We start from the raw sequence: 25,649 nt of genomic DNA, 5'->3' as shown, positions 1-25,649 counted from the left end.
ATCCCCAATCTACTCCCATTGACTCTAAAAAGGGCATGAAAATAATCACTCCCCTGCACCTTTAGAGGACTCATATCAAACAATACAGATTTTATTTCCTCATCTGAGACTAATTTGCTTAACATCTGGATCTCACCGCCTTCAAGCTTCGAAAAAGAACTAGTAGGAAAATCTCTCATCGGCCTCAAGTCTTCGCCATATAATTTTTTGAAAAAACGAGTCACCTCCTGCTATAAATCCTCATAAAAAATCCACTACCCCTCCGCATATCTTAACGCCGTAATTTGATTCTGCTTTCTCTTTTTTAGAGTGCGCCTATGGAAGAATTTAGTATTACGGTCTCCCAATTACAGCCAGTCACACCGCGTTTTTTTCTTCTAAAGGAGTTCTTTATGATACAGAACATTTTCCAAATCCTCTCTAGTTTCCAATTCCAACTGAAATAAATGATCAGACTGAGAGAAATTCAAATTCCTCTGAATCATATCAAGTTTTTGAAGCAGTTTTTTTTTTGCGTGTCCCAATATGACCGAACACTTTCTTATTCCAATCCTTAAACTAGTTTGAGAAATTAGAAAGTGAACAAGATATGGAACCAACAACATTCCAATTATTCTTCACAAAATCAAAGAACTCTGCATGTTCAACCCAACCTACCAGGAAACAAAAAGGACGACTCTTAGATGAATGAAGCTTAGATTGAAGCGACAGAAAAATAAGCCTGTAATCAGACTTGATTCTAGGCAAATGGGTCACAGAATAATTTGAAAAAGATGCCAGCCACGTTTTATTTCCAATAGCTCAGCCAAGACGTTCCGAAACTCCACCTCTCTACCACGTGAAAGGACCGCCTTTGAAACCCAAATCGTGAATGCTAGAAGAATCCATAAATTCACCCAAAAAAAAAGACCATCTTTTCCCAGTGACTCGCCCTCCCTTTTTCTCATTAAAAGCTAAGATTGCGTTAAAATCTCCAATCGCCACCCAAGGGAAATCAAAATGAGGGATAGTCATATTCAAAACCTCCCAAAGCCATCTTCGCTTACAATGGTCAGGACTACCATAAACAAAGACAAAAAAAAAATCAGTCATTGAAAAGTGCTATAAAAAACTCGAATCAAAACAAATTGGGGGTGACTCCGAATAATATCAACCCATAGCAAGTCCTTCCACCCAACCCAAATACCTCTAGAGTATCCAATAGCTTCCACTTAATGAGAGAACTGAAAACCAAGACTAGCAATGTTTGAATCACCTTTGTAACCACTTACTCTAGTTTCTAAAGTCCAACAATATCTGGTTCAAAATTCCCGACTATACTCATGAAAACTCCTCGAAAACTTGCTTCTTGCACACCATTGACAATTCTATGCAAAAATAAACAAATTCATTAAATAATAAAAAATAGAGAAAGGTGACTAACATACCATAACGCAAGTCTAACAAATGCCATCATCGTGTTTCTCATCAACATTCGAATTTCTCATCTCAGCCTCATTAATTTGCGAGTTGATGAGTTTGGCTATTGAATTCATTTAATTGGACAAAGGAACTCTCACACTCCCAGAATTTTTAAAATTCCCCCTGCGTTCACGAATTATTTTACTAATAACACCACCATTTCGAGCAATACCTCCCTTAGTTCTTGATTCCCTTCCTTTTGAAACTGGGACCCTTTTACCTCTCCCAACTAAAATACCAGCTTCATAGGTTTAGCAATATTTGGTCTCTCTTGATTCTTGAAAGTAATAGCCGAATGTTTGCTAGAGTCAAGTAACTCAGTATTAAGGTCTACTGGTAATTCCATTGGACCCTCAAAAATTTGATTAAGTTGAGTAGTAATGTCCAAATAGGACTGGTCGTCCTTCATAATAAAATCACTCGTAGGAGAAATGATTTTTGGACTTCTCTCCTACACTATAGCAGACTTGCTCAAATGATGAGGAATTGAACGGAGAAAGTGGAAGAAGGATCGAATTCAAGTTGTTTGACTCAAGGAGAGAAGATTTAGATCTGATCTGAAAATAAGAAATAAATTAATTTAGTAATAAAGAAGTCGAAAATAGTAAAAGAAGAAATTTGAGAACAAAGAACAAATAAAAATAAAAATATATAAATAAATAGACTAAATTTAAAAGTGGAAGATGGATGGAATAAACTGATGGTTATGATGGATAGAAAAATAAATTTCTAATTGAACCTTTTGAGATATAAATCCCAACAAATTCAATTAATCACTCTAATCAACCCTCCAAGAAATAATCCTTGGGAAATTGAAGCGTGAAGAATGAATTCCCACGACTCCTTGGAGAAAATCAAGAAGAAAACTACTTCTAAAAATCATAAAAAGAAATCTTGCTCAAAGAAACAAACTCCTAGAGTTGAAAACTTTCTTAATAAAAAACAATTGTCTACTTAATGAACAACGAAGAAACCTTTATATAAGCTAGCTAAGTACATCCAAATAAAACTCTAAAGTATACTGAAGCTCTAATTAATTAAACAAGAAATAGTTTGAAACAAAACTTTCTTGTTAATATAAAATTCCTAAATAACTTAAAATACTTAATGATTATAAAAAATTCGTAATAAAAAAATAAAATAATAAGAGCTGATAAATACAATATTGGGCTCATATATAATAAAAATTAAGCCTAAAACCCAAATCCAATATGATTTAAACTCGAATTAAAAGCCCAAAACTCGTAATTTCTGTCATAATCCGGTCTAAAAATTCTGGTCGGACAGTCTTCACTAAAATGGTCATAACTTGAGCTCCCAAACTCAAAATTGAGTGATTCAAAATGTGTTTCGAAGATAAGAGACAGATCTTCGAACACCATGAAGACATCTCAACCGAGAAATACCTAGATCCCATCCAAAAAGTCATCGCAAGTCTGCTAAATTCCTAAACTTGAAAATTGGCAGCATCAGCCAATGAAATTTAATAAATTTCACCTCGTCCGTGCATGTATCATTCCCCCTTTCCACAAAAAGATTCGTCCTCGAATCTTGTATTTGATCGAATTTTGGTATGATTTGTTTGGTCTTTGACATTGTTGTTGGGCCTTAAGGTAGTGTGAGCCCATCACATCCATGGGTATGAAATTGGGCCTTTAGACTTGTGTAAAGCCCAAATTTTGCCCGGGCCCAACAAACCCAAAAAATAAATACTACAGCCCAAATAAAAACTAAATGCATTTGGCCCAATAAGGCCCAAATTATTAACCCTAGCACTAGCCCAAAATACAAAACAGAAAAAGAAAGAACCGTAAGTGGCTAGCAGCAGATTGGCGCCGCACGCCCCACGTCGCAGCAACCGCCCATAGCGCAGCAACCGCCCACGTTCAGCAGCCCCGCATGTTGTGCACATCTCGCCAGTAGCCATCTGCAATAGAACCACGAACCACGAACAGTGAGAGGGGCTGGAAATATAGCAAAATTGTAAAGAGATATATATTTTTTTGCTTTCTCTGTAAAGAGTCGGCTATATAAAGCCAATTGATTTTTGTAAAAAGGGTTACAAAGATTGGATCAAAAAACTATTGAAAAGAGATCAGAGAATATTTTTTAGAGGTGGTTCATTTTTTTCTTTTGTTTTTTTCCATTTTCATTTTTTATGATATTTTTTACTTTCTTTTTTTTTAAAAAAAAGAAAGAAACCTGTAATACTTACCTGGTGCCGTTGAGGTCCTCTCCGTCGCAGAGAAGGATCGGAGCAACGTCGGTGGCCGTAGTTTGGCCCAATTGCTGACGGCGGTTTAGGGGATGTGTTTTGAAAACCCTAGCAGAGAAAGCTAGGGTTAATCTCTCTGTTTTTTTAAAAAATGAAATGAAATGTATTTTTTTTAGAAAAATTTTGTTTTTAATAATAAATGTAAAACGGTGCCGTTTGGTGAGGGTAGGATCAGCGCGTCGACCCGACCCGCAGGCAGAGTCCGCGCGTTCCTACCCTAAATGGGAAATTTGCGCAATTGGTCCTCCTATTTTTACAGTGTGTTTAAATTAAACTATTTATTTCTTTTAAATTTTACTGCACATTTTATTTTTATTTCAAATCGGCCCATGTAACTGCGCAGTGTTTTGGAGGACGAGGTTAATTTCTGTTTTGGTCCTCCACTGTTAAGGGCGTGTTCTATTTGGCCCATTTGCATTTTATTATTTCAGATTTGCCCCTAAATTTCTATTTATTTTCAATTTTATCCTTAATCCGTATTTTGGGGTTTTTTTTAAGTATTTTAATATATTATTAATATTTTTATATTGCATGTTTATTATTATTGTATATTATTATAACCATGTATTTGTGCATACTTCTTATAATATATGCATATACATTTTATAATACATATACATCTTCCATATTTTATAATTCATGCACACATACATGCATTTTCTATAATGTATATATACGTACTTTTTAAAAAAAATTATTATAAATATATATTTCATATTTTATATATACGTATTTTAATATATGCATATACATATTTTCAAAATATACTTATATATATCATACTTATATATATACATATTTTGTAAATACATATACATATATAATTCATATTAAAGTATTTGTTTCATGTTGTATATTAACATTCTATCACATTTTTAAGAAAAACATATTTGGTTTCATCAAAGCATTAAAACTATTTTTTTCAAAGGTTTTCAAGATAACGCAATATTCGGTATTTGGGATCATCATATTAGGTTCCAATTTTCCTTGTTAAACCTAAATAATCGAGAATATTCTTTATTTAAAACACATAAATAAAAAATCATTTTTGGGAATTCAACATGTTGTGCCCTAATGCATTGGGTATGACATATTGTTTTCTCGAGATGAAAATTTTCCTAAAAAAAAGGCAATATTCGATGTTTGGGATTCTGAAAAATTGTACCCTAACGTATTGGGTCTCGATTTCTTCGTCTGACTTAAACAATTGAATATCATTTTAAATTTCATCGCTTGAGTTTTTTTTTTTGGACAAGCACATTCTTGAGGATGTGAAATATCATGCCCTAACACATTGGGTGTGACATTTTCTTTCCTCTAAATGAGAGGGTTTTAACGTGTAATTGGATTTATACAAGTTTTTAAATACAAGAATCGTATTTTAAAATCTTTTCAAACTTTTGACACTAAGACATTAGACAATTGATTCGGTACCAATTTTGGGTATTACGAGGGTGCTAACCCTTCCTCGTGCGTAACCAACTCCCGAACCTATTTTCTCAAAATTCGTAGACCTAAAATCGTTTTCAAGGTGAACCGATCACACCTCAATAAAAGATTGGTGGCGACTCCAATTTTCGTTTTTAAGTCGATCCATGTTTTTTTCAATATTTAAAAATGGTTTTGACAGCTTGGCGACTACGCTGGGGACGTTAAAGAGTCAAGCCGTAAAATTGATTGTTTTGTGTCTTATTGTTGAAGATTGAAAATTTGATTTGAAAAATTACGATCCTCTCATTGCATTTATTTGTGTTATGATTACTGTAAATTGAGTTTTATATCTTGGCATCATATTCCTTCGTAAGGTCTTCACCTTCGTATAGGATAGTGGATCGCTTTCGGGATATATCCGTACCTATGCCTTCGTGAGATCTTAATCTCCGTATAGTCATAGGGAAATGTATTCCCCTGAACCGAACTTGGTCCATATGAGCCTATAATGGGTGAAGATTGAGGAATATGTTGGTTCAAGTATCTGTGCTCTAGAAGCAAAACTACATATAGTGAACCTTAGGAACCCAACCCAGGTTGAATTACTCTTAACCTTAGTAGATACCTGATTAGGAGTTTTTACTATTTCATGGTTGTATTGTATTTAATTGATACTGACTTTTTGTGTTTTACTCTGATTGCATGGCATTACAATTACATGGCATTTCATTATAGAAAGGCGTTGGTTCGTATTCGGTTGCTAGATAGAAAGCTTATCATGGAAAAAGGGTTTCTTGATAGAGTAGAGGATAATGCGGCTGTCCGAACTTGGTCTGAGATGACACAGCATGAAAAAGGTGATAGTTTGGCCGAGGGATACGTATCAGAATTATGGGACTTCACCCGTGTTAGCGTAACCCAGAACAACTTGCAGGAGTTGAAAGAGATTTAGGATCAGTGGAATAATGAGGTTAGACAGTTATTTTATTTAAATTAAGGGGATTTACCTTATTTACTTGATATGAAGGTAGACAAGCGTCTATTTCGAGTTCTTGCCCAGTTTTGGAATCCGGCCTACAGTTGCTTCACATTTGGGAAGGTCGATTTGGTACCTACAATAGAAGAAGACATGGCTTTACTTCGGTGTTCGAGGATTCAAGTGGACAAAGTCTACTCGAAAGCTGTAAATGTATCAACCTTTTTGAAGAGGCTGATGAATATAACGGGGATGAGTGAGCAGTGGGTTACAGCTCGGATCAAGCAAAAGGGGGATAGCAAGTGCATTCCTTGGAAAAATTTGAAGGACCTCATTCTAACGCACCCAGATGCGAGGAAGAAGGTAGATGTCTTTGCTTTAAGTATATATGGTTTGGTTGTGTTCCCTAAGGCTTTGGGACATGTTGATGAGGCGGTCATTGACTTATTTGATCGGCTTGATAAGAGAGTTTCACCAGTTCCGGCAATTCTGGCAAAAACCTTCAGGTCATTGAATGCATGTCGGAAAGCGGGAGAGGGTAGATTCATTGGATGTGCGCAGCTCCTACTTGCATGATTCCACAGTCACTTTTGGAAGGTTGATAAAGTTTCATATCGGGTCTTCGCTGAATGTTATTCACCATTGAAGGAGATAGTGGCTACACCAAGGAGGGATGACATCTCCAAAGGGAAATGGATGACAATTTTTTAGAATTTCCAAGAGGAGGATATCGAGTGGAGAACTCTGTGGTTGCTTCCAAATGAGATCCTATATCGGTAAGGGGATTTTAACTGGGTTCCTTTGTTTAGAATTTGGGGAACTGTTGGTTATGCCCCATTGCTAGTGCTCAGACAATACAGGTCAAGGCAGTTTGTGTCTGCAACTCAGGGACTGGCCGAGTGTGAATTCTCGTATAGGGGCGATGGTTACAAAAAGAGAGTTCGTGAGATGGTCAGTGCATGAGTCAGACTCGCCGAATGAAGAGATTGGTTGTGGGTCTGATGAAAACTCCCGAGTATAGTGAATGGTGGGTTAAAAGGATCAACGATAACATATTTGGGCCAAGTTCAGAAAATAGTCAGTCGATAGAGGAGCATTTACGTGTTGTCCCTTCTGAGCTGGAGATCATAAAGCAGGATTTTGAAAGAAGAAATGTAGAATTAGAGAAGAAAATAGAGCAAATAGAGGAAGAAAAGATGAATTTGAGACTGGATATGGACGTTCAGAAATTGAGGCCGAGAAATTAAGAAAGGGAAATAATAAGGCCGAAAAAGAACTAGATAGCTTGAAGACGGATTACAAGAAGCTGCGTTTGTCAATAAGAACTGTCGGGCTTGGAAAAATTTCAGAGCTGTGGTGTGAAGAGATTCGTGAAGAAAGAAACAAGGCAGACAGATGGGAAAGAAAATTTCAAAAGGTTCAAGCACGAAATGAAACATTAGAAAAGAGTTTGTCAGAGAGCCAAAAGGAAAGGGGCAAGCTAAAAGACAAAGTGGTTGAGTTAGAAGGGTCTCTTAGTCAATATAGAAGTCGAAATTCTGTAATAGAGCTGAAGGCGAGTCTAAGAAAGATTGAAGAGATGAAGAACAGAATAGAGGAGTTGGAAACAACATTGCGAAATTATGAGGTCCAGATTGAGCATTTAGAGGCAAAGGAAGGTCATCAGAATGAGCAACTTCATTACTTTTAGAATCAAGTCAGAAACAGGGATCATGTTATGGGAGAAACTGTGGTTCAAATTCGAGAAGTAGCAGATCACCTATAAACTTTGGCAGTACAGGCCGACACGTTAAGCGTGAAGTATGAATTAGAGTCAGACCGAAGATAAGAGTTGGCCTTGTTACTTAAAAAGATTAAGGTCTTGAGTATTAAGGTAAAGCCTTATTTGTAGCCCATTCTATGTAAATAGATTTATTTTCTAATAAAGTTTTCTAAAAGTAATTGAAATTAGAATTGACGCCTTTTTGCATTCATTTTCATACATCGCATCATATGCATTAAAAACTATTAAAGGGTTCTAAATAATCAAAATCATTCCTCAGTTAATCTAGAAGCTAACCAGCCAACCCAACACCGTTACGGTATATGGGCGAAATAAAAAAATATGGACCAAAGATTAGAAAAGCTCGAACAGTTCTAAAAAGAAATACAAGATCAACTTCAGCAGCAAATGCAAGAGCAGCTCGAGAAGATCCAGCAGAATATGATGGACAAAATAGTAGAATCTCAAGGGAGCATGATGACACAGTTAACGTGGTGGCCGTAGTTTGGCACAATTGCTGGCGGCGGTTTAGGGGATGTGTTTTGAAAACCCTAGCAGAGAAAGCTAGGGTTAATCTCTCTGTTTTTTTTAAAAAATGAAATGAAATGTATTTTTTTTTAGAAAAATTTTGTTTTTAATAATAAATGTAAAACGACGCCGTTTGGTGAGGGCAGGATCCGTGCGTTTACCTGACCCGTAGGCAGGGTCCGCGCGTTCCTGCCCTAAATGGGAAATTTGCGCAATTGGTCCCCCTATTTTTACAGTGTGTTTAGATTAAATTATTTATTTCTTTTAAATTTTACTGCACATTTTATTTTTGTTTCAAATCGGTCCATGTAGTTGGGCAGTGTTTTGGAGGACGGGGTTAATTTCCCTTTTGGTCCTCCACTGTTAAGGGCGTGTTCTATTTGGCCCATTTGCATTTTATTATTTCAAATTTCCCCTAAATTTCTGTTTATTTTCAATTTTATCCTTAATCTGTCTTTTGGGGTTTTTTAAGTATTTTAATATATTATTAATACTGTTATATTGCATGTTTATTATTATTGTATAATATTATTATAACCATGTATTTGTGCATATTTCTTATAATATACGCATATACATTTTATAATACATATACATCTTCCATATTTTATAATTCATGCACACATACATGCATTTTCTATAATGTACATATACGTACTTTTTAAAAAAATTATTATAAATATATATTTCATTTTTATATATATACGTATTTTAATATATGCATATACATATTTTCAAAATATACTTATATATATCATACTTATATATATACATATTTTGTAAATACATATACATATATAATTCATATTAAAGTATTTGTTTCATGTTGTATATTAACATTCTATCACATTTTTAAGAAAAACATATTTGGTTTCATCAAAGCATTAAAACCATTTTTTCAAAGGTTTTCAAGATAACACAATATTCGGTATTTGGGATCATCGTATTGGGTTCCAATTTTCCTTGTTAAACCTAAATAATCGAGAATATTCTTTATTTAAAACACACAAATAAAAAATCATTTTTGCGAATTCAACATGTTGTGTCCTAATGCATTGGGTATGACATATTATTTTCTCGAGATGAAAATTTTCCTAAAAAAAGAGGCAATATTCGATGTTTGGGATTCTGAGAAATTGTACCCTAACGTATTAGGTCTCGATTTCTTCGTCTGACTTAAACAATTGAATATCCTTTTAAATTTCATCGCTTGAGTTTTTGGATAAGCTCATTCTTGAGGATGTGAAATATCATGCCCTAACGCATTGGGTGTGACATTTCTTTCCTCTAAATGGGAGGATTTTAACGTGTAATTGGATTTATATAAATTTTTAAATACAATGATTGTATTTTAAAATCTTTTCAAACATTTGACACTAAGACATTAGACAATTGATTCGGTACCAATTTTGGGCGTTACGAGAGTGCTAACCCTTCCTCGTGCATAACCGACTCCCGAACCTATTTTCTCAAAATTCGTAGACCTAAAATCGTTTTCAAGGTGAACCGATCACACCTCAATAAAATATTGGTGGCGACTCCAATTTTTGTTTTTAAGTCGATCCATTTTTTTTCAATATTTAAAAATAGTTTCGACAACTTGCATCACCGAATTAGAGGAAACCCCCAAACCTCCCCTTTCCTGGCGCGGCACAACAAACCTAACAAGCTTGGTCTTATTTTTATTTTCATCCACTATGTTTTTAAGACCTGATGTATCCACCAATAAACCCTTATGAAAGCTCGTTTCAGCCAACACGGGCCCACTGTTCACCTGGCCCTCGGGATCCTTCAATAAATCCAAACGCGGTAAGCCAAGCCCAGTGTTTTTGATCTGCACATTAATATCAGCTGTTTTTTCCCAAAACCTTGTGGGTCCACTAGTGACTCAATAGGCATACCCGGACCCTCCACCATAAGCCCGCTATCCACCTGGCCCTCTATTTCCATCAAAAAGTCCAGCCCGTCCACATCTGCTTTTCCCAACACGCTAAAGTTATTTGCCGTTTTGGTTATTAACCCAGTATTTCCCTTATCCCTAGAAGCACTCCTTTGATTGATCCCTTTGAGAAATTCCCCTTTTTGAAATGTTATCCCCGAAACATCTGCTTCTTTGTCCCTAATCTCAGCCTTTTCAATCCCAAACAGATTCAGAGCGTTATTCATGGCAATTTTCGTTTCAGTATTAATGCGAGCCCTAGAATTACGCCGTGACTTCCTCTCAACGATCATCCAGGGACGAAACCGCTCCAATGGCTCCACCGCTTTGACCACCTCCAGTAAGCTTTCCATCGCTGTGTTCATTCCATCGTCAGCATTTTGTGAATACCCCATTTCTACGCACGTGGCCTTTGAATGACCGAATCTTCCACAAGGGAAACACACGAATGGCAACGCTTCAAACTGAACCCTCTGCACCGCCCTGTTAACCAAGATCTGAGATACCAAAGGCTTAATCAAATCAATGCACACGACCGTTCTTGCAAAATTTCCCCTCGACCCTTTGTCCGTTTGAAAATCGAGCTTGGTGACCGTCCCAATCAGACCTCTGATTTCTTCTAATATTTGGCGCTTATAGAGGAACCCCGAGAGACCCGGTAATCTGACCCAAACCATGGTGCTACTAGGAAATGCTTGGAGAGGATTAAACTCTGGAGTCCACGGTTGAACCGTGGGATATTGGCCAAGGACAATCCATGGACCCTGGGTAAGCACCCTCTCATAATCGTCATGACTTTGAAATTTTATCAGGAAATAACAATTTTCCACATCCATTATGTGAATCTGTTTTGAAGGCTTCTAGAGACTGTGGATCCTATTATGCAAAATAGAGTAAGAAATTTTCCGGCCAAGTAATTTAACAACCACCGTGGTCGCCATATTTCGGAAGAGAATTCGTTGGATCCTCTCGGAAAAGTTGATAGCGGGAACACCATTAACCGTAGTTCTCACCACATTTCCATCTAGAAATTCAAAATCCTCGTCTCTACCAGAGTCAGGAGCCCCTCGACCCAGAACTCTGTCCCTCCAAGAGATTTCCAGCGTCGGAATAGAGTCCACAACCATATCATTTTCCACACCAGAATCCAAGTCCTTAAAATGAACTTTTTTGGTATTTCGATCTCCGATCAAGTCTTCCCTTTCTCCGTTCTCAGACATTTTTATGCATAATTGTTTTTATCCATATTTTAACATTTTTTCACACGACTATTAATTATGTTCATAAATTTAACAAGTTAAATTAATCTATATGAATTATCATATTAAATTAATTAATTTATCACATATATTAAATTCAAGTAATCAAGTTATAAATTCATGGTGTATCAAATTCATAGTAAATATTTAATTATGGAACTTGATAGTTTATTAAATTGATATATTTAATTCCACTAATTGAAGATTATTTTATTTAATAAAATATAATTAATATATTTTTTCATGTGAAATTTAGATGTTTAATTGAAATAATATTTTAATTAAAATCTTTTTATTTAATAATTATAATAAATAGGCTTGCTTACATGAAATAACTATAACTGTTATTGAGAATTAATTTAATAAAGAATGTGCTTCATAATCATGATTGTTGCTTTTATAAATGAAAATTGTTTTAGAAGATTAAAAAAAATATAAAAGATCAATTTTACTAAAAATTTAGCTGTTATAGCGAGTGATTGTTATAAAGAGGGCTAACTCTCTCTCTATGATTTATTTTCTTTTTTCTACTTTTCAAATAAAATTAAAAGATAAAAAAATTCATACAAGACCTAAGAATGAAAGCGATAAAATGATATCCCCGAATTATAACTTTTATTTTATATTAATTTTTAAACTTTAAAACATTTTAATTAGATCTTAAACTATCGAGATTATATTAATAAGATCTTTTCATTATTAAAACTTTTAATTTTATTACTAAAGGAGATTTTAAATTTGAAGTGAAATTGTTTAAAATTATTTAAAATGGAAAAATCAATAATATAATAAACAACAAACCAATATTTTTAGATATACTAATTTCTATGTGATTTTAATTATTGATGATGATAATTTCTCTCAGTTTTTCAATAATATACAAATTTAGAACTTGAAAATAAACTATAATATTAATTTAAAAAATAAAAAATAGATAAAGCAAAATACAAAAATTATAATAATAGTTTATGATAAATAGAAAATATATTTACACTAATTGATAAATACATTTAATAATAGTGATTAAAAATAATTATTAAAATTTGACTTTCTTTAAAATAAACCCTCTAAAAAAATGGTTTTAAGAGTGCCTCCTTCACATAATATAAATAACTTACATAAAATTTTAAAAAATAATATCATAATATTATAGTAACTCATCATCAATTTAATAATCTTTAATTATTCCTGCCATTGTTGTTTGAATATGGTTAAATATTACCAATTTAAATTATCATTAAAGTAATGTTCCATTCTTTATATATATATATATGTATGTATGTATTTATTAATGCTAACAATCTCTTTTTTTTATTGGTAAGTTTTTTTTATATGCTAATTGATCGAATACATCTAACTACCAAATACTATTTAAATAATAATTTTATTTTCTATAAATAAAAATTGACACATTTTTTTGAAAATAAAATAAAAATTAACACAATCTTTTGACGTCAAATTTTTTTACTAATAATTGCAAATTATAGTTATCACAATGTTTTTCTTATATTTCATATTTAAAATTCTATTCAAGTAATAACTTTATTTTAAAATTAAAAACTGAAAAGTTTTTCAAACTCTTTTGTATATATTATACATATAGGTTATAGATTATAATTTATATGCATTTTTCTTATTTTGGTGTTACATTAAAAAGACGGAATATTATTGAATAAATATCATCCAAAATAATTTCTATTCTTTTTTCTGTTATAATAGGGAATTTTCTTCATGGTGAACATTATCTGAACTGCTTTGTGGATAGAAAGCCGAGAATTGGAGTCTACCTAATTTATTCTAAGGGCTACCTTAATATTGTTTTGTTATTGAGATCGTGTTTTTAAAAAGTGCCGTCCTAATTTTAGAAGGTATTTTTTAAAATATTAGTGTAAAATTTAATTATTTAGTATTGCTATAAAAAATGTTTTTAAGAAATAAAATATCTATTTTAAATATAGTGTTATAAAGTAACAAATATACATTTAAATAATATTTAAATTAATTAATATTTTAATATTTTAATAATATTATATTTATTATATATGAAAAATAAATTTTAAATATTTTTAAACAATTAACATTAATTATTTATAAAATTTAATTTGAATATATAATATTATATATTTAAAATAAATTTCAATTGAAAAGTATTTACATATCCAATATAAATATTATATAAAATACTTTATAAAGGTTAAAATTATCTTTTGTTCCTAAAATCGCTTTTGCTAAAAACAAAAATTAGAAAAAAACTGATTTTGCTTTTAAGTTTAAAACGGTTTTTAAACTTCAAAATTTATTTGTTTAGTATTGTTTATGATTTCAAAAACACTAGACCCTAAAATCTCTAAAACTAATTTACAGCTGCTGTTATGGCAGAGCATAGTTTTATGTAGTAAATTCTAAAGGCCTTTGTAAAGGGCAAAGTCAAGTATAGTTAAATCATCTTCCGATTTCGGAGTAGCAACATTTTCAAAATATGTCTTAATGTATTTTTATAGATAGCACCAACACGATATGGCTGTAGAATGTGTGAAAAAATTGTACTGATATATTCAGTACCCTGTTATTATCTTAAACCCATCATATTTATATCTATAAGCAAATAAGTCTATGTAACAAAGATTCAAACAGTATAATGTAGCACACCCCCATAGCACAGAGTGTGTCAAACATATTTATACAATGAGACTATTGTTCCATAGGATTTTGTTTTTAGTAGGGTAAGAGTTTCTTGAGCCTTAGTGCAGCTTGCCTGGTCCAGAATGCAGCTGGAGTGTCCTGCTCGGGACAACTTGAAGAACACCAGGTTGTTCTGCCACGTACAATTACAAACCAAATTACTTACCAATGTTCAAACACGGTAACATGTAAGAACAACTTTTGTGTTCACGGAAAGAAAAAAGTCCATGCAACATTTAACTAAAACGGCCTAGTCTGATGCTATACCAGTTTTCCATGGTTCCTTCTCACAACAAAACCTACCTAGAAATCACCCAAATCACAATAATAACTTGATGTATCATCATTTATACCTAACTCTTCTTTCCAAATTTGTTTTTCCTCTTCTATTTCGATGTCAAGCATTCTCTTTCAACCTTATACCTGATTGTTGTTACTATTAATACATAAATATCTAGCAAAGTGCTTTCTAATTTCTTCAAAATATTTCCCACTACACAGAATCTAAATCTTTTAAGGATTGAGGCATCATTGCCTAAAAGAGTGAAAAGTCCCTAGCCTATATAATAAAACAAGCATGTTATCCCATCACAATATGCTCAAACCAAGAGTTGAACCCAAAAAGGAAGGGGGAGGAAAGATAGAAACATTTAGAAATAGAAACACTTTTTATGAAGATGCATTAGCAATTCACAAGAGATGGGTGCTGTAAAAAGTCAATTTGTTAATTTCAGAAAATCCTGCATCAACCGACTAATTCTTTCCTCCTCTCATCTTTAAAAGAAAACTAAAAAGCATTTTTTGTTATGCATTGAGATCTGCATTGTTGCAACTTGCGAGGATGCTCCATGAAAGAAAAAAGTTTTAAATTGGTCCTTGAACTTTGAAAAGTTCTTATTGAATTTTCGAAGTACCAATATCATATCAATCAAGTTTTTTATTCGCCTTGTCGTCATTTTGGAGATTCGATTCTAGCTTAGATTTCACATGGAGATCAATTTTAAACATATTTGAACCTACTGCATGAGCAACTAGTATGTAATACACTAGAAAAATATAAACAGCATTGTTAAAATTTAAAAGGGCTACTTTTAACACATCAAAATTTAAGTTGTCCATGCAATAAATAGACCCTTGTTTAAGATTTGATTCGCGTGTACTAATATCTAATCTGAAAGAAAAACCTAATTGATAGTATATTGATACTTTGATGACTCAATTAGAATGGATTAAAGTTCGAGTACCAATTTAAAATCTGGGCCATGGGTTTTTAGTCTAGTTAACCCAAAATGAGATAGCAACATCACCGAAGATAAAATTTTCAAGTTCCAAGTCTCAAATTCTAACAACTCGGATGTTCTTCTGGAGACTATTCTTCCTCGATGGATTGCATGATAAATTGAATACAATTGAGTAATTTCCACATTGGTATCTTCATTTTACTGATAGAACATTATTCATTCAGACAATAAGTAAATGCATGCTTTATCGAGAAACCCTAAAAAACCAAGTTATTTTGGATAAACCGAAGGTTCTTGATGCATTTTCTTTTCGCTATTTGTTTTACTTTCCTTTTTCTTGTCTTTACCCTTATAAAATTACACGCCAATCCTGATTCTTAGTATAATAACTTTAATTTTTCAAGTTTGCATGGTAATCCTAATTCTTAACAAAAGAAACCTAAAATAGTGATTCAGAACAACAATAATCTAAGAATTTTTTTTAAAAAAAAGCATATAAAAAAAAAGGCACATACTTGATATTTCGGCAACCTGTTGGGGAGTAAGCTTGGCGGAGAAGCCACTGGCAGCCGTCTTGTAACTGTAGATCAGGGCTTCCTTAGCAGCTTCTTCGCTGCCGAGGACGTTGGAGAGGGTCCGGATATGGTAGGCTTCAGGCTGCTCATACTGAGGCCTCTCGGTGTAAACGATGTGGACCGCCGCATCCGTCCCCGCCGCCGCCGCCGAAGATGATTTCGTTGCTTCTGTAGATTCAGCCATTTGGATCAAACAACACAAAGCAATTATCGAACAGAATAAAATCGGGAATATATTGATGTTCATATCGGAGATTGATTGGCTCTAACTTTCCCCTTTTAAATTAGAGGTACCACGATTTTGATTTATTTTTTATTTTTTATTTTTTTGCGTATACTTAACCTCTAAGTTAAAAATTTTAATATTTATTTTATTTATGGAAAATTATTAAATTCCAATTTTTTGTTTAATTACTTGTCATCTTTCCTGCTTAGATAACTCCGCCTCCGGATTGCTCAACGCATTTTTGTTTTCTTTTCCTTTACAAACTTAGTACCAACCTCCACTGATTTTAATTAATATAAAAATTAATTTTAATTAATTATTTTTATTTGAAAATGTAATTTATTTTATTTTATTAATTATAAAATTAAATTTATGATCAAAGTTTTGAATCATGTAAGAAACATAAATCTATTCATGAGTTAACCTAAAATTTTAAACCGACATTCGAGTGTAATTTTGAATCATGTAAGAAAATTAAATCTATTCATAAGTTAACTTAGAATTCTAAATCGGCATTCGAGTGAACATATAGATCAACATTTTACATTTAAATTTTTTAGAATTTGTTAATATTTGTTGACATGATATTTGCTAATGTCGACATTAATTCCAAATTGCACGTGGCATGCCATCATTGTTTGTCATATTAACAAAATTTACAACTCAAATAAACCTGTAACACCTAACACCCAATCCAATCGTCAGATTCGATTGTGTGATGTCACGTTACGTTGCCTTAGCAACTCAAGCTATCTTACTTCGTAAAATTTAAATCATAATTATCATTCAAACCAACTTAATAATCAATCATACACATATATGCATTCATAGTGTTTAGGATTCGATTCATCAAGTTACGGGGTAATGCAAGGTTAAATTTAGAGATATGACTGTTGAAAAATATAGACATCACATATATAATAAGACTAATTACATGTTATTATTTACTATCATAAAAGGTTAGCCCAAATTAAAAGTGATCTAATTTGGTTAAGATTTATTGGACTTTAGTTATTAACTAAAATAGGAGTCAAATATGTGTAGATACTCTAGTAACTAATTTCTAATCTTTCTAATTAATGATGAGCTGATTAGAAATTAGTTTAACGTGCAAAAGTTATATAGTAGGGTTATGGTTCCCAATTTACACATACGTAACTGTTCTAATATATCATCTTTAGAAAAGATAGAGTCACATTCTCTGAATTACTTATGTGTTAATTTACAAGATCAAAACCACAAGATCGAATATTCCAAGAAATCAATGGATTCAGGTACGCTTCCGCATTTAATTTTATTCTTGATGATTTTACGTAACAGATCTTGATTTATTAAGTTTTATAAAAGAATTTTATAATTCTATAACAAGTGGTAGTAGAGTTTCGTCATGTTGAATTATTAAAATGGATTGTGGGATTATAAGAAAAATCAAGATCTCAAAATAGTTGCCTAAAGCCACGTGATTTAAATCTTGGTTGCTTAGGGATAATAGTATTATTTCGGTTGGAAAGCATTATTATATTGATAATGGACGGTTTTTTGTCCATTTCATCAATGTGATTTTTAGTTTGTTGTTTTTCTATGGCTATTATATTAGGTAATTTTAGTCTTTGATTGATTTGGTAATTTCAACCAGGTTATTTTGGTATTCTTTATTAGATATGTATTTCGATATTCTGCATTTTGGTATGTGTATTCACGGGTTTCAATTTTAAAATCAAATGATTTTCAGTGGCTTTGCTTTGGTTGATTGAGTAGAAATCCTTTCTTATTCATTAATGACTGGACCTATGTTTAATTTTTGCTTTGAATTAGAATGTGGCAAAGGTTATAAGTTATTTTTGGTTGGCTACATAAATATATGTGTGAATTGGTTTGATATGGATATTTGTTAAAGTTGTGATCTTTTTGGGTGTTATATATATATATATATATATATTAGGATTTGGCATCTATTATGATTTTGTTTTTGAGATTTATTGGCTTGAAAATATTTTTCAAGTATTCATGTGAATCTCTGTTTAATCATAAATGCATTTTGGATTTAAATAGTATATGCAGAGTAAGTTTTTCTATTTGATTTTGAATACAAGTATACATGCATAAATTGCTTTGGTGTTTTTTGTTTATGCCAAAATTATGAATACATGTACTTATTAATTATTTAGCCTTGAACCGCTACATTATTTCTATTTGGTTTTGACATATATGGTTTTAAAAAATCAGTCAAAGATTAAGATTTTCAAGTTTTTATTGCGCTATTTAGAGAACCTTATTTTGGGTTATTTCAAAAACTGTACTGCAATAAGAAATTTTAGTTTTGACCTTTGATTGTTATGAACATTTTAAATTTGAATATTGGTATGTTTATATATATTTTTAAATAACTTAATTGAAATAATAAGTTGCCAAAGTGACCTCTGTTATTGAAATTATTTTGTTTTAAAATATAAAAGGTTGTGTGCATGTAACTTAAGCTACATTAATATTGATAGGCCTAAAGGAAGGTTAATATTTAACAAAATTACATGTGCAGTTGTGGTAATAAATATGTGACGATTATTCGATTTTATATGTGAGCCATAAATCGGCCCAAAGGAAGATTTATTGTTTGACGTGTTTTTATTGTTAGTCTTTGATTACTATAATGAGATATATCACTTACAAGTTAATATTTTTGTCCAAAGATGAAATATTAATGAAGTGTCTGACATCTTGAGATGGGATTTACCTTTATTCAAATTATTTTGGTTTAAATTTGAAATGTTTTGAAACAAATAAATTCAAATTTTGGCTTTGGGATTTAATTAAGGATATCTAATATTTTAAATAGATTAGTTGAAACAAGATGCTACCAAAGTGACCTCTTTTGTATAGATTAGTTTATTTAAAGTATCAAGATGATTATATGTTTTTGTGATTCATGTGTTTATTAATTGACCCAAAGACAAGTTAATATTTGGTAGAATTTCAACGACATCTGTAGTGATAAATGTGTGACAACTATAAGGTACTTTATGTGAGCAATAAGTTAGTCCAAAAATTGATTCATTGTTTGACATAATTTATTATCAATGTTTGATTGCTACACAAGAATATCGCTTACTATGAACATTACTGTCCAAAGACTTGATAATAATGTTGTGTTTGGTATCTTGAGATAGGATTAGCCACTATTTTGAATTTATTGTTTACTTATGAATATTTATATAAGTTTGTTTTGATCTATTTTTTTCTATATTCAGTTAGTTCATCTTCTGCTACCACAATATCTATTAATATAAATTCTATACCCATGCTTAATGGGATTAATTTCAAGGAATGGAAAAGGCATTTACTTATAGTACTTGGCTGTATGGACATGGACCTTGCACTGAGAGAATAACAACTTTCATCTCACACTGCGACAAGCATCCCTAATGCTAAAAAGGATTTTGAGAGGTGGGATCGTTCAAACCACATGAGTTTAATGATCATGAGCACAACATTCCAAAAGCCTTTAAGGACACAAAATCTCAAGAGATTACTCAGGTCAAGGGTTTCCTTGATGAAATTGAGAAACATTTTGCCAAAAACGATAATGTTGAGATGACATAACTTCTGACTTCTTTGATGTATGTGAAGTAAAAGGATCAAGGAAACATGAGGGAGTATATTATGGAGATGTTCCATGTTGTTTCAAGAATTAAGGCACTTAAGATTGAGCTTTCTAAGGAATTGTTTGTTCTTATAGTTTTGGTATCGCTTCTTGCATACTTTAACCAATTTAAAATTAGTTACAACTGTCAAAAGGAGAAATGGACTCTAAATGAGCTCATTTCTCATTGTGTGCAAGAGGAAGAAAGGTTGAAACATGATAAGTCTGAAAGTGTTCATTTGACTAGTGTCTCTAAAGGCAACAACTTACATTCTGAATAGAATATCCATTGAAGCTGCTACAAAAATACCTTATGAGCTTTGGACATGTTGAAAGTCTAGTCTAAAACACTTTCATATTTGGAGATGTCGAGTTGAGGCAAGGCCTTATAGGCCACATGAAAAGAAATTAGACTCTAAAATTGTGAGCAACTACTTTGTTGATTATTCTAAGCGATATAAGGGCTATGAGTTTTATGATCCCATAATTAGGAATATTTTGAGACAGGAGCTACAACATTTTTTGAGGATGTTGAGTTTGGAGTGAGAAATAAGGTTAGAGACATTGTCTTTTAGGAAGAATTGGATTCTAACTCAGTTCATGCTATCACTTTTGATGATGTTCATGTTCTCATACCTTAAGAAGTGAATCCAGAACCTCACAAAGATAATGTTGAACAACTCCTCATTCAAGATGAGGTAATTGTTCCAAAAGAACAAACTCAATAGCCTCAAGAATAAGTGTCATTAATGAGGTCCACGAGAAAGAAGAGAAATGTTATTTCAAATTATTATGTTGTATTTATCCAAGAATATGAGGATGTTAATGAAATGATGGAAGATGATCCAATCAAATTTCGCTAGACCATGAAAATTTCTAATTCTAAAAAGTGGATTGGTGACATGCAAAAAGAGTATAAGTCTATGCAAGACAAAAGTTTGAGAACTTGTCCCATTACCTAAATGTGCAAATCTAATTGGTTGTAAATAGATATTTAAAACCAAGAGGGACGCAAATGGTAATGTGGAGATATATAAGGCCCATCTTGTAGCTAAAGGATATACTCAGAAAGAATGTATTGATTTTACATAGGCTTTCTCCCAGTTTCATCGAAAGACTCTTTTAAGAAAATAATGACGCTTGTTGCTTATCTTGATCTTAATTTACATCAGATGGATGCTAAGACTATATTTCTCAATGAAGATATAAAGAAACAATTTATTGGTGCAACCAAAAACCTTTGAGTCGGGAAACCTAAAGAATATGGTTTGTAGATTAACAAAATCCATCTATGGATTCAAATAAGTTTCCTGTCAATGGTACTACAAGTTTCATCAAGTAATTGTCTTGTTCGGTTTGAGATGAATATAGTTGATGATTGTGTGTATTACAAATTCAATAGGAGTAAGTATATATTATTGGTTCTATATGTCGATGATATTTTGCTTGCCACTAATGATATTGACTTATTGCATGAAACTAAGAGATTTTTATCTAAACATTTTGAGATGAAATATCTTTGGGACGTCTCTTTTGTTTTAGGAATTTAGATACATCGAGACCAATTTTAGGATATTCTTGGATTGTCACAAAAAAGCTTTATTGATAAAGTACTCAAAAGATTTGGCATGCAAGGTTATAAACCAAGTGACACCTCTGTTACTAAAGGAGACAAATTTAATCTTACTCAATGCCCTAAAAGCAACCTTGAAATTTAGGAAATGCAAAATATTCCCTATGCATCAACTGTTAGACAAATGTTCATTAACGAAAAAAACACATTAAAACACATACATTAACACAAGTGAATCTAGGTTCGTAGATGCTATTCTTTTGGCCAACCTAGTTTCATATGTTGTGAACCTTTTTTAATTACTTCTAAATATCAACACAAATCGAGAAACAGAGTTGTAATGCCCCAAACTTGATCCTTAAGAAGGAACTAGGATTGGCGCATCACTGACTCAAAATTCTTTTCTTTTAAATTTATACAGGCGTGGTCTTCTTGAAAATATAATTCAAACAAATGTGATTTTGTACAATCTTTACGAAATTAACGATAAATAAGGTTATACATTTTCAAGGAAAATAAAAAAAATAAGGAGGTTCTGTTGGAAGCTCTAAAAACCATGTGTGGCGTAACCCATGTTTGACTACAGTGTCGTATACATACACATACAATTAGACTGACATTAATCATTCAACATAAATAATTTGTTACTTTACAAGAAAACATAATTACTTCGTTGAGGTTTCATTGAACTAATGGTTTCAAAAGAGTAGCTTTAAAATACAAAAATCCAGTCTTTGAATGACACCATCTTGACACCACCCCATGCTATGCATAATACAAAATAATTAAAAATCTCACGGAATAGATATCTTCTAGCGTAGTCTTCGAGAAGGCCTTTACTTCATTAGCGATCCTAAGAAGGAAAGGTAACTAAATAAGTTTAAAGAACTTAGTGAGTTCCAGAGCAAACAAATCAATAGCTAAATATATAATACCAATAAACCTTTCCAACTCAGTAAATCATACAATTTTCCCTTTGACGAGTACCATTCACAAGTAGACTTTACTAAAGACACTATTCCTTTGGCTCATACACTATGCCCATACAATCATGCAGACATCCTTCTTTGTGCTAGCCACACCCAAGTCCATGATCAAACCTTAGTATTCATTTCATTTTTTTCATCATGATTTGCCAATCTGGTTCGTATTAACACGTGCCCTACCCGAGGATACATAATCCATTTTCATGTATCGCGATCTGCCAATTCAATGCTCATTTCATTGAAGGCATCACCATGATTTAATTTTCATAGCTCAGCTCACATTGTTCATTCTAGAAATAATGGGTGATGCTCAAGCATGAAGAAAGGCCTTTACTCCATTTACACAAACAACTAGCTTAGACTTATAACCATATACTTTTTATTACTCATGTACAAACACATCATCTCATGGGATAATAGTGCTTACCTCAATAAAAAAAATGGAAACATATACACATACACATGGAAGCAAGAAGGAACTCACTAGAAATTATAGCAAGATCAGAAAACAGGACTCTTGCGCTTATCATGAGGGTTTTCAAGAATTTCTTGAGCTATAATATGAAGAGTTAACTTGTTAGATTATTTTACCAGAAAAACTAAACAAGTTAAATATGAATATTAAATGGAAACCCAGAATCTGAAAGTTTACTCTCTTACACCTCAAATTGACCTTAAAGCATAAAACCCTAGGTTCTTGTAAATAACCATGAAAATAACTTAAGTTTCATTGACATTTACCAGGTACCAAACGATAGTAGAGTTGGCTGAGTATAGCGAACCCAAGTCTTTAAGCAAATTCTAAGTCTAGAGTTTTTCGAGAGAAAAATTACAAAAAAAAACTTGAAAAGAAAATGTGGTTGCCAAATAAAGCATAAAACTTGCTCAATAAGCCAATGCTTGTTTTATACAAATATACACGAAAGGAAAAACTTAGTGGATAAGTTTGATTTCCATCCAAACCCCTCGTTCCTAGTGACTAAGCACTTCTCTCTCTTTATAAATGCAGATCTAACAGGTTACAGAAACTTAGTTCTATACTAACCAAATTCTCGTTCGTCTAACCAGATTGTTCAACTAGGATAATAAAATAATAATTAAGCATACAGTTCTTTCAAAATAAGGTCTTAACACTAAGGGCTTAATGTTTTGTCTAACAACTAAGGTGGCATATACTCTTAAAAAAAGTCCACCAAACCACCAAGCTCGCCTAATGCAGACTTAGCCTGAAGGCGTACCCAAGGAATTCTTATACCTAGTTGAATTTATTACCTTCCTACTTTGGACTTACTTTATACGCCTTATTTCTACATACATTATTCGAACACTAAGGTATTTTCGGGCGGGATGTTACAAGAGTCTTAACTTAAATTCTAAGAGCTAAGTTTTGGGTTCTTATTTTTGTAGAAACTTGACAACAAGATAATCAATGAAGAAATTTGAGAGAGTTTTGTCTTTTCAAAAGAATAAGGAATTTTCGATGAAAAGAGCTTAATTTATAGACACTAAGTATCGCGTTGGATCGAATTATAAAGTACTGGGTTAAAACAAACATTTTATTTTGGGAAATAGAAAAACAAATATTGGGTTGGATCGAATTATAAAGTAATGGGTTAAAAGTCTAGGAAGTGCTTGTAATTGGACCCAATATGGAAGGGGCCCAAAAGTCCCTCATGTTTAAAGAGAGGGACGACAAACCCTAGTTTAATTAACTAGGGTTTCTGCCCCCTATACTTCAAGTTAGACTAGGAGTTTGTTTTTCTATTTGAAATAGACTTCTACAATTCAATAAGGAGTTCACTTTTTCTCCCTATAAATAGATGTCATTGGTAGGGCTAAAAACGATTTTTGAGATATTGTTATTCTGCTCGAAAATAGTTAGAGTTTATTCTCTAAGTATTAATTCTATTCTTCGAAATAAGAATTCTGCTGGTTTCTATGGAGAGAGATTTTTTGCTTTCACATTAAGAGTAAAGAAAACTATTTCTAATTTTGTGTTTGATTTGGATCGTTAAAGCCCACATTTGAAGTGACTAGCGGAGAAGGCCGTTCAGTTGAAAGCCAGGAACGACAAGGATCTGTTTAGCCAAAAACACAGGTGCGATTTTGGTAAAGAGTTTATTTTCATAAATATCACAAACCGGCTCGATTTTCAAATTTTTTATTTTCCATTATGCAAAAAAACTGTTTTTGAACTAGATTTTTTCCAATAGTCTCATCCTCCTATGGTGGACAGTTGCAACTACTCTTAATGAAAGGCTAGATAAAAAGCCTTCATCAAATTCATGGATGAGAAAACATGGCGTGCTATTCTCACTAGGGAACCACTTGTTATTCAAATTGCAACACGGAGAACTCCAAGCTTTGAATTGGAATGGCCACTGATGAAGAGCATCTTGCAAATGCGAATTCTAAAACTCCATATGTTATATTCTGTGACGTGAATAGTAAAGAATTTAAGAGAATATCTAAGCGTACAACTACTAAGGAAACTTGGGATATTCTTATAACTGCTGATGAAGGTACTACGGTGAAGCAATCCAGTTGCAGATGTTAATCAAAAAATTCAAAACGCTGAGAATATAGGACAAGAAAACTCTTAGCAACTTCTACGCAAAGCTGTATAGTTTATCAAATCTAGACCATAATTTTTCACATGCACTTTTTTCTAAACACCTTTGGGACCAAATTCTGGACTTACGTACAATTGGACAAAGGAATTCTTATGGGCTAGTCATTCTATTTGTTTGGAGGGAAAGGAATTGCACACATTACATTCATGTGGAAATTAGAATATATTGAAGCAGATTTTTGGAGCATATCAAATAACTTTCCAGTTCCATAACCTTCGGAAGGTGAAGTTGAATCCAGAAATTATAATATTGAGAATAAAGATGGACGATTTTCTTAAAAGAAAAAATTATCGTGTTTTACAATTTTAATCTATCCTCCAAATAAATGTCGATATATATTATTAATTATAAAAAAAATATATTAAAAGCTCCTTATAATATAAAATCAAATACTAATCATTGCAGAAAAAAAATTAAAGTTATGATTTGAAATGTAAAAAACTAGAAAATTTGAGACATTAAATG

At 32.3% G+C, this 25,649-nt stretch overlaps 1 protein-coding gene across 1 annotated transcript; it reads right to left on the bottom strand.

The window, feature by feature from the left end:
- Nucleotides 1–14,162: 14,162 nt before the first annotated feature.
- Nucleotides 14,163–16,621, bottom strand: LOC107920771 (subtilisin-like protease SBT3.17). Its single transcript, XM_016850616.2, has 2 exons — nucleotides 16,070–16,621; nucleotides 14,163–14,446 (listed from the first exon to the last, which is right to left on the bottom strand). The coding sequence occupies exons 1-2, from the start codon at nucleotides 16,374–16,376 to the stop codon at nucleotides 14,373–14,375; spliced, it is 381 nt and encodes a 126-aa protein (XP_016706105.1). The 5' UTR covers nucleotides 16,377–16,621; the 3' UTR covers nucleotides 14,163–14,372.
- Between the last annotated feature and the right edge of the window lie 9,028 nt (nucleotides 16,622–25,649).

The sequence above is a fragment of the Gossypium hirsutum genome, chromosome D13 (assembly GCF_007990345.1).
Source record: "Gossypium hirsutum isolate 1008001.06 chromosome D13, Gossypium_hirsutum_v2.1, whole genome shotgun sequence".
Taxonomy (NCBI): domain Eukaryota; kingdom Viridiplantae; phylum Streptophyta; class Magnoliopsida; order Malvales; family Malvaceae; genus Gossypium; species Gossypium hirsutum.
Note: the sequence above shows the minus strand (reverse complement) of the source record. Positions and strands in the feature narration are given on the sequence as shown.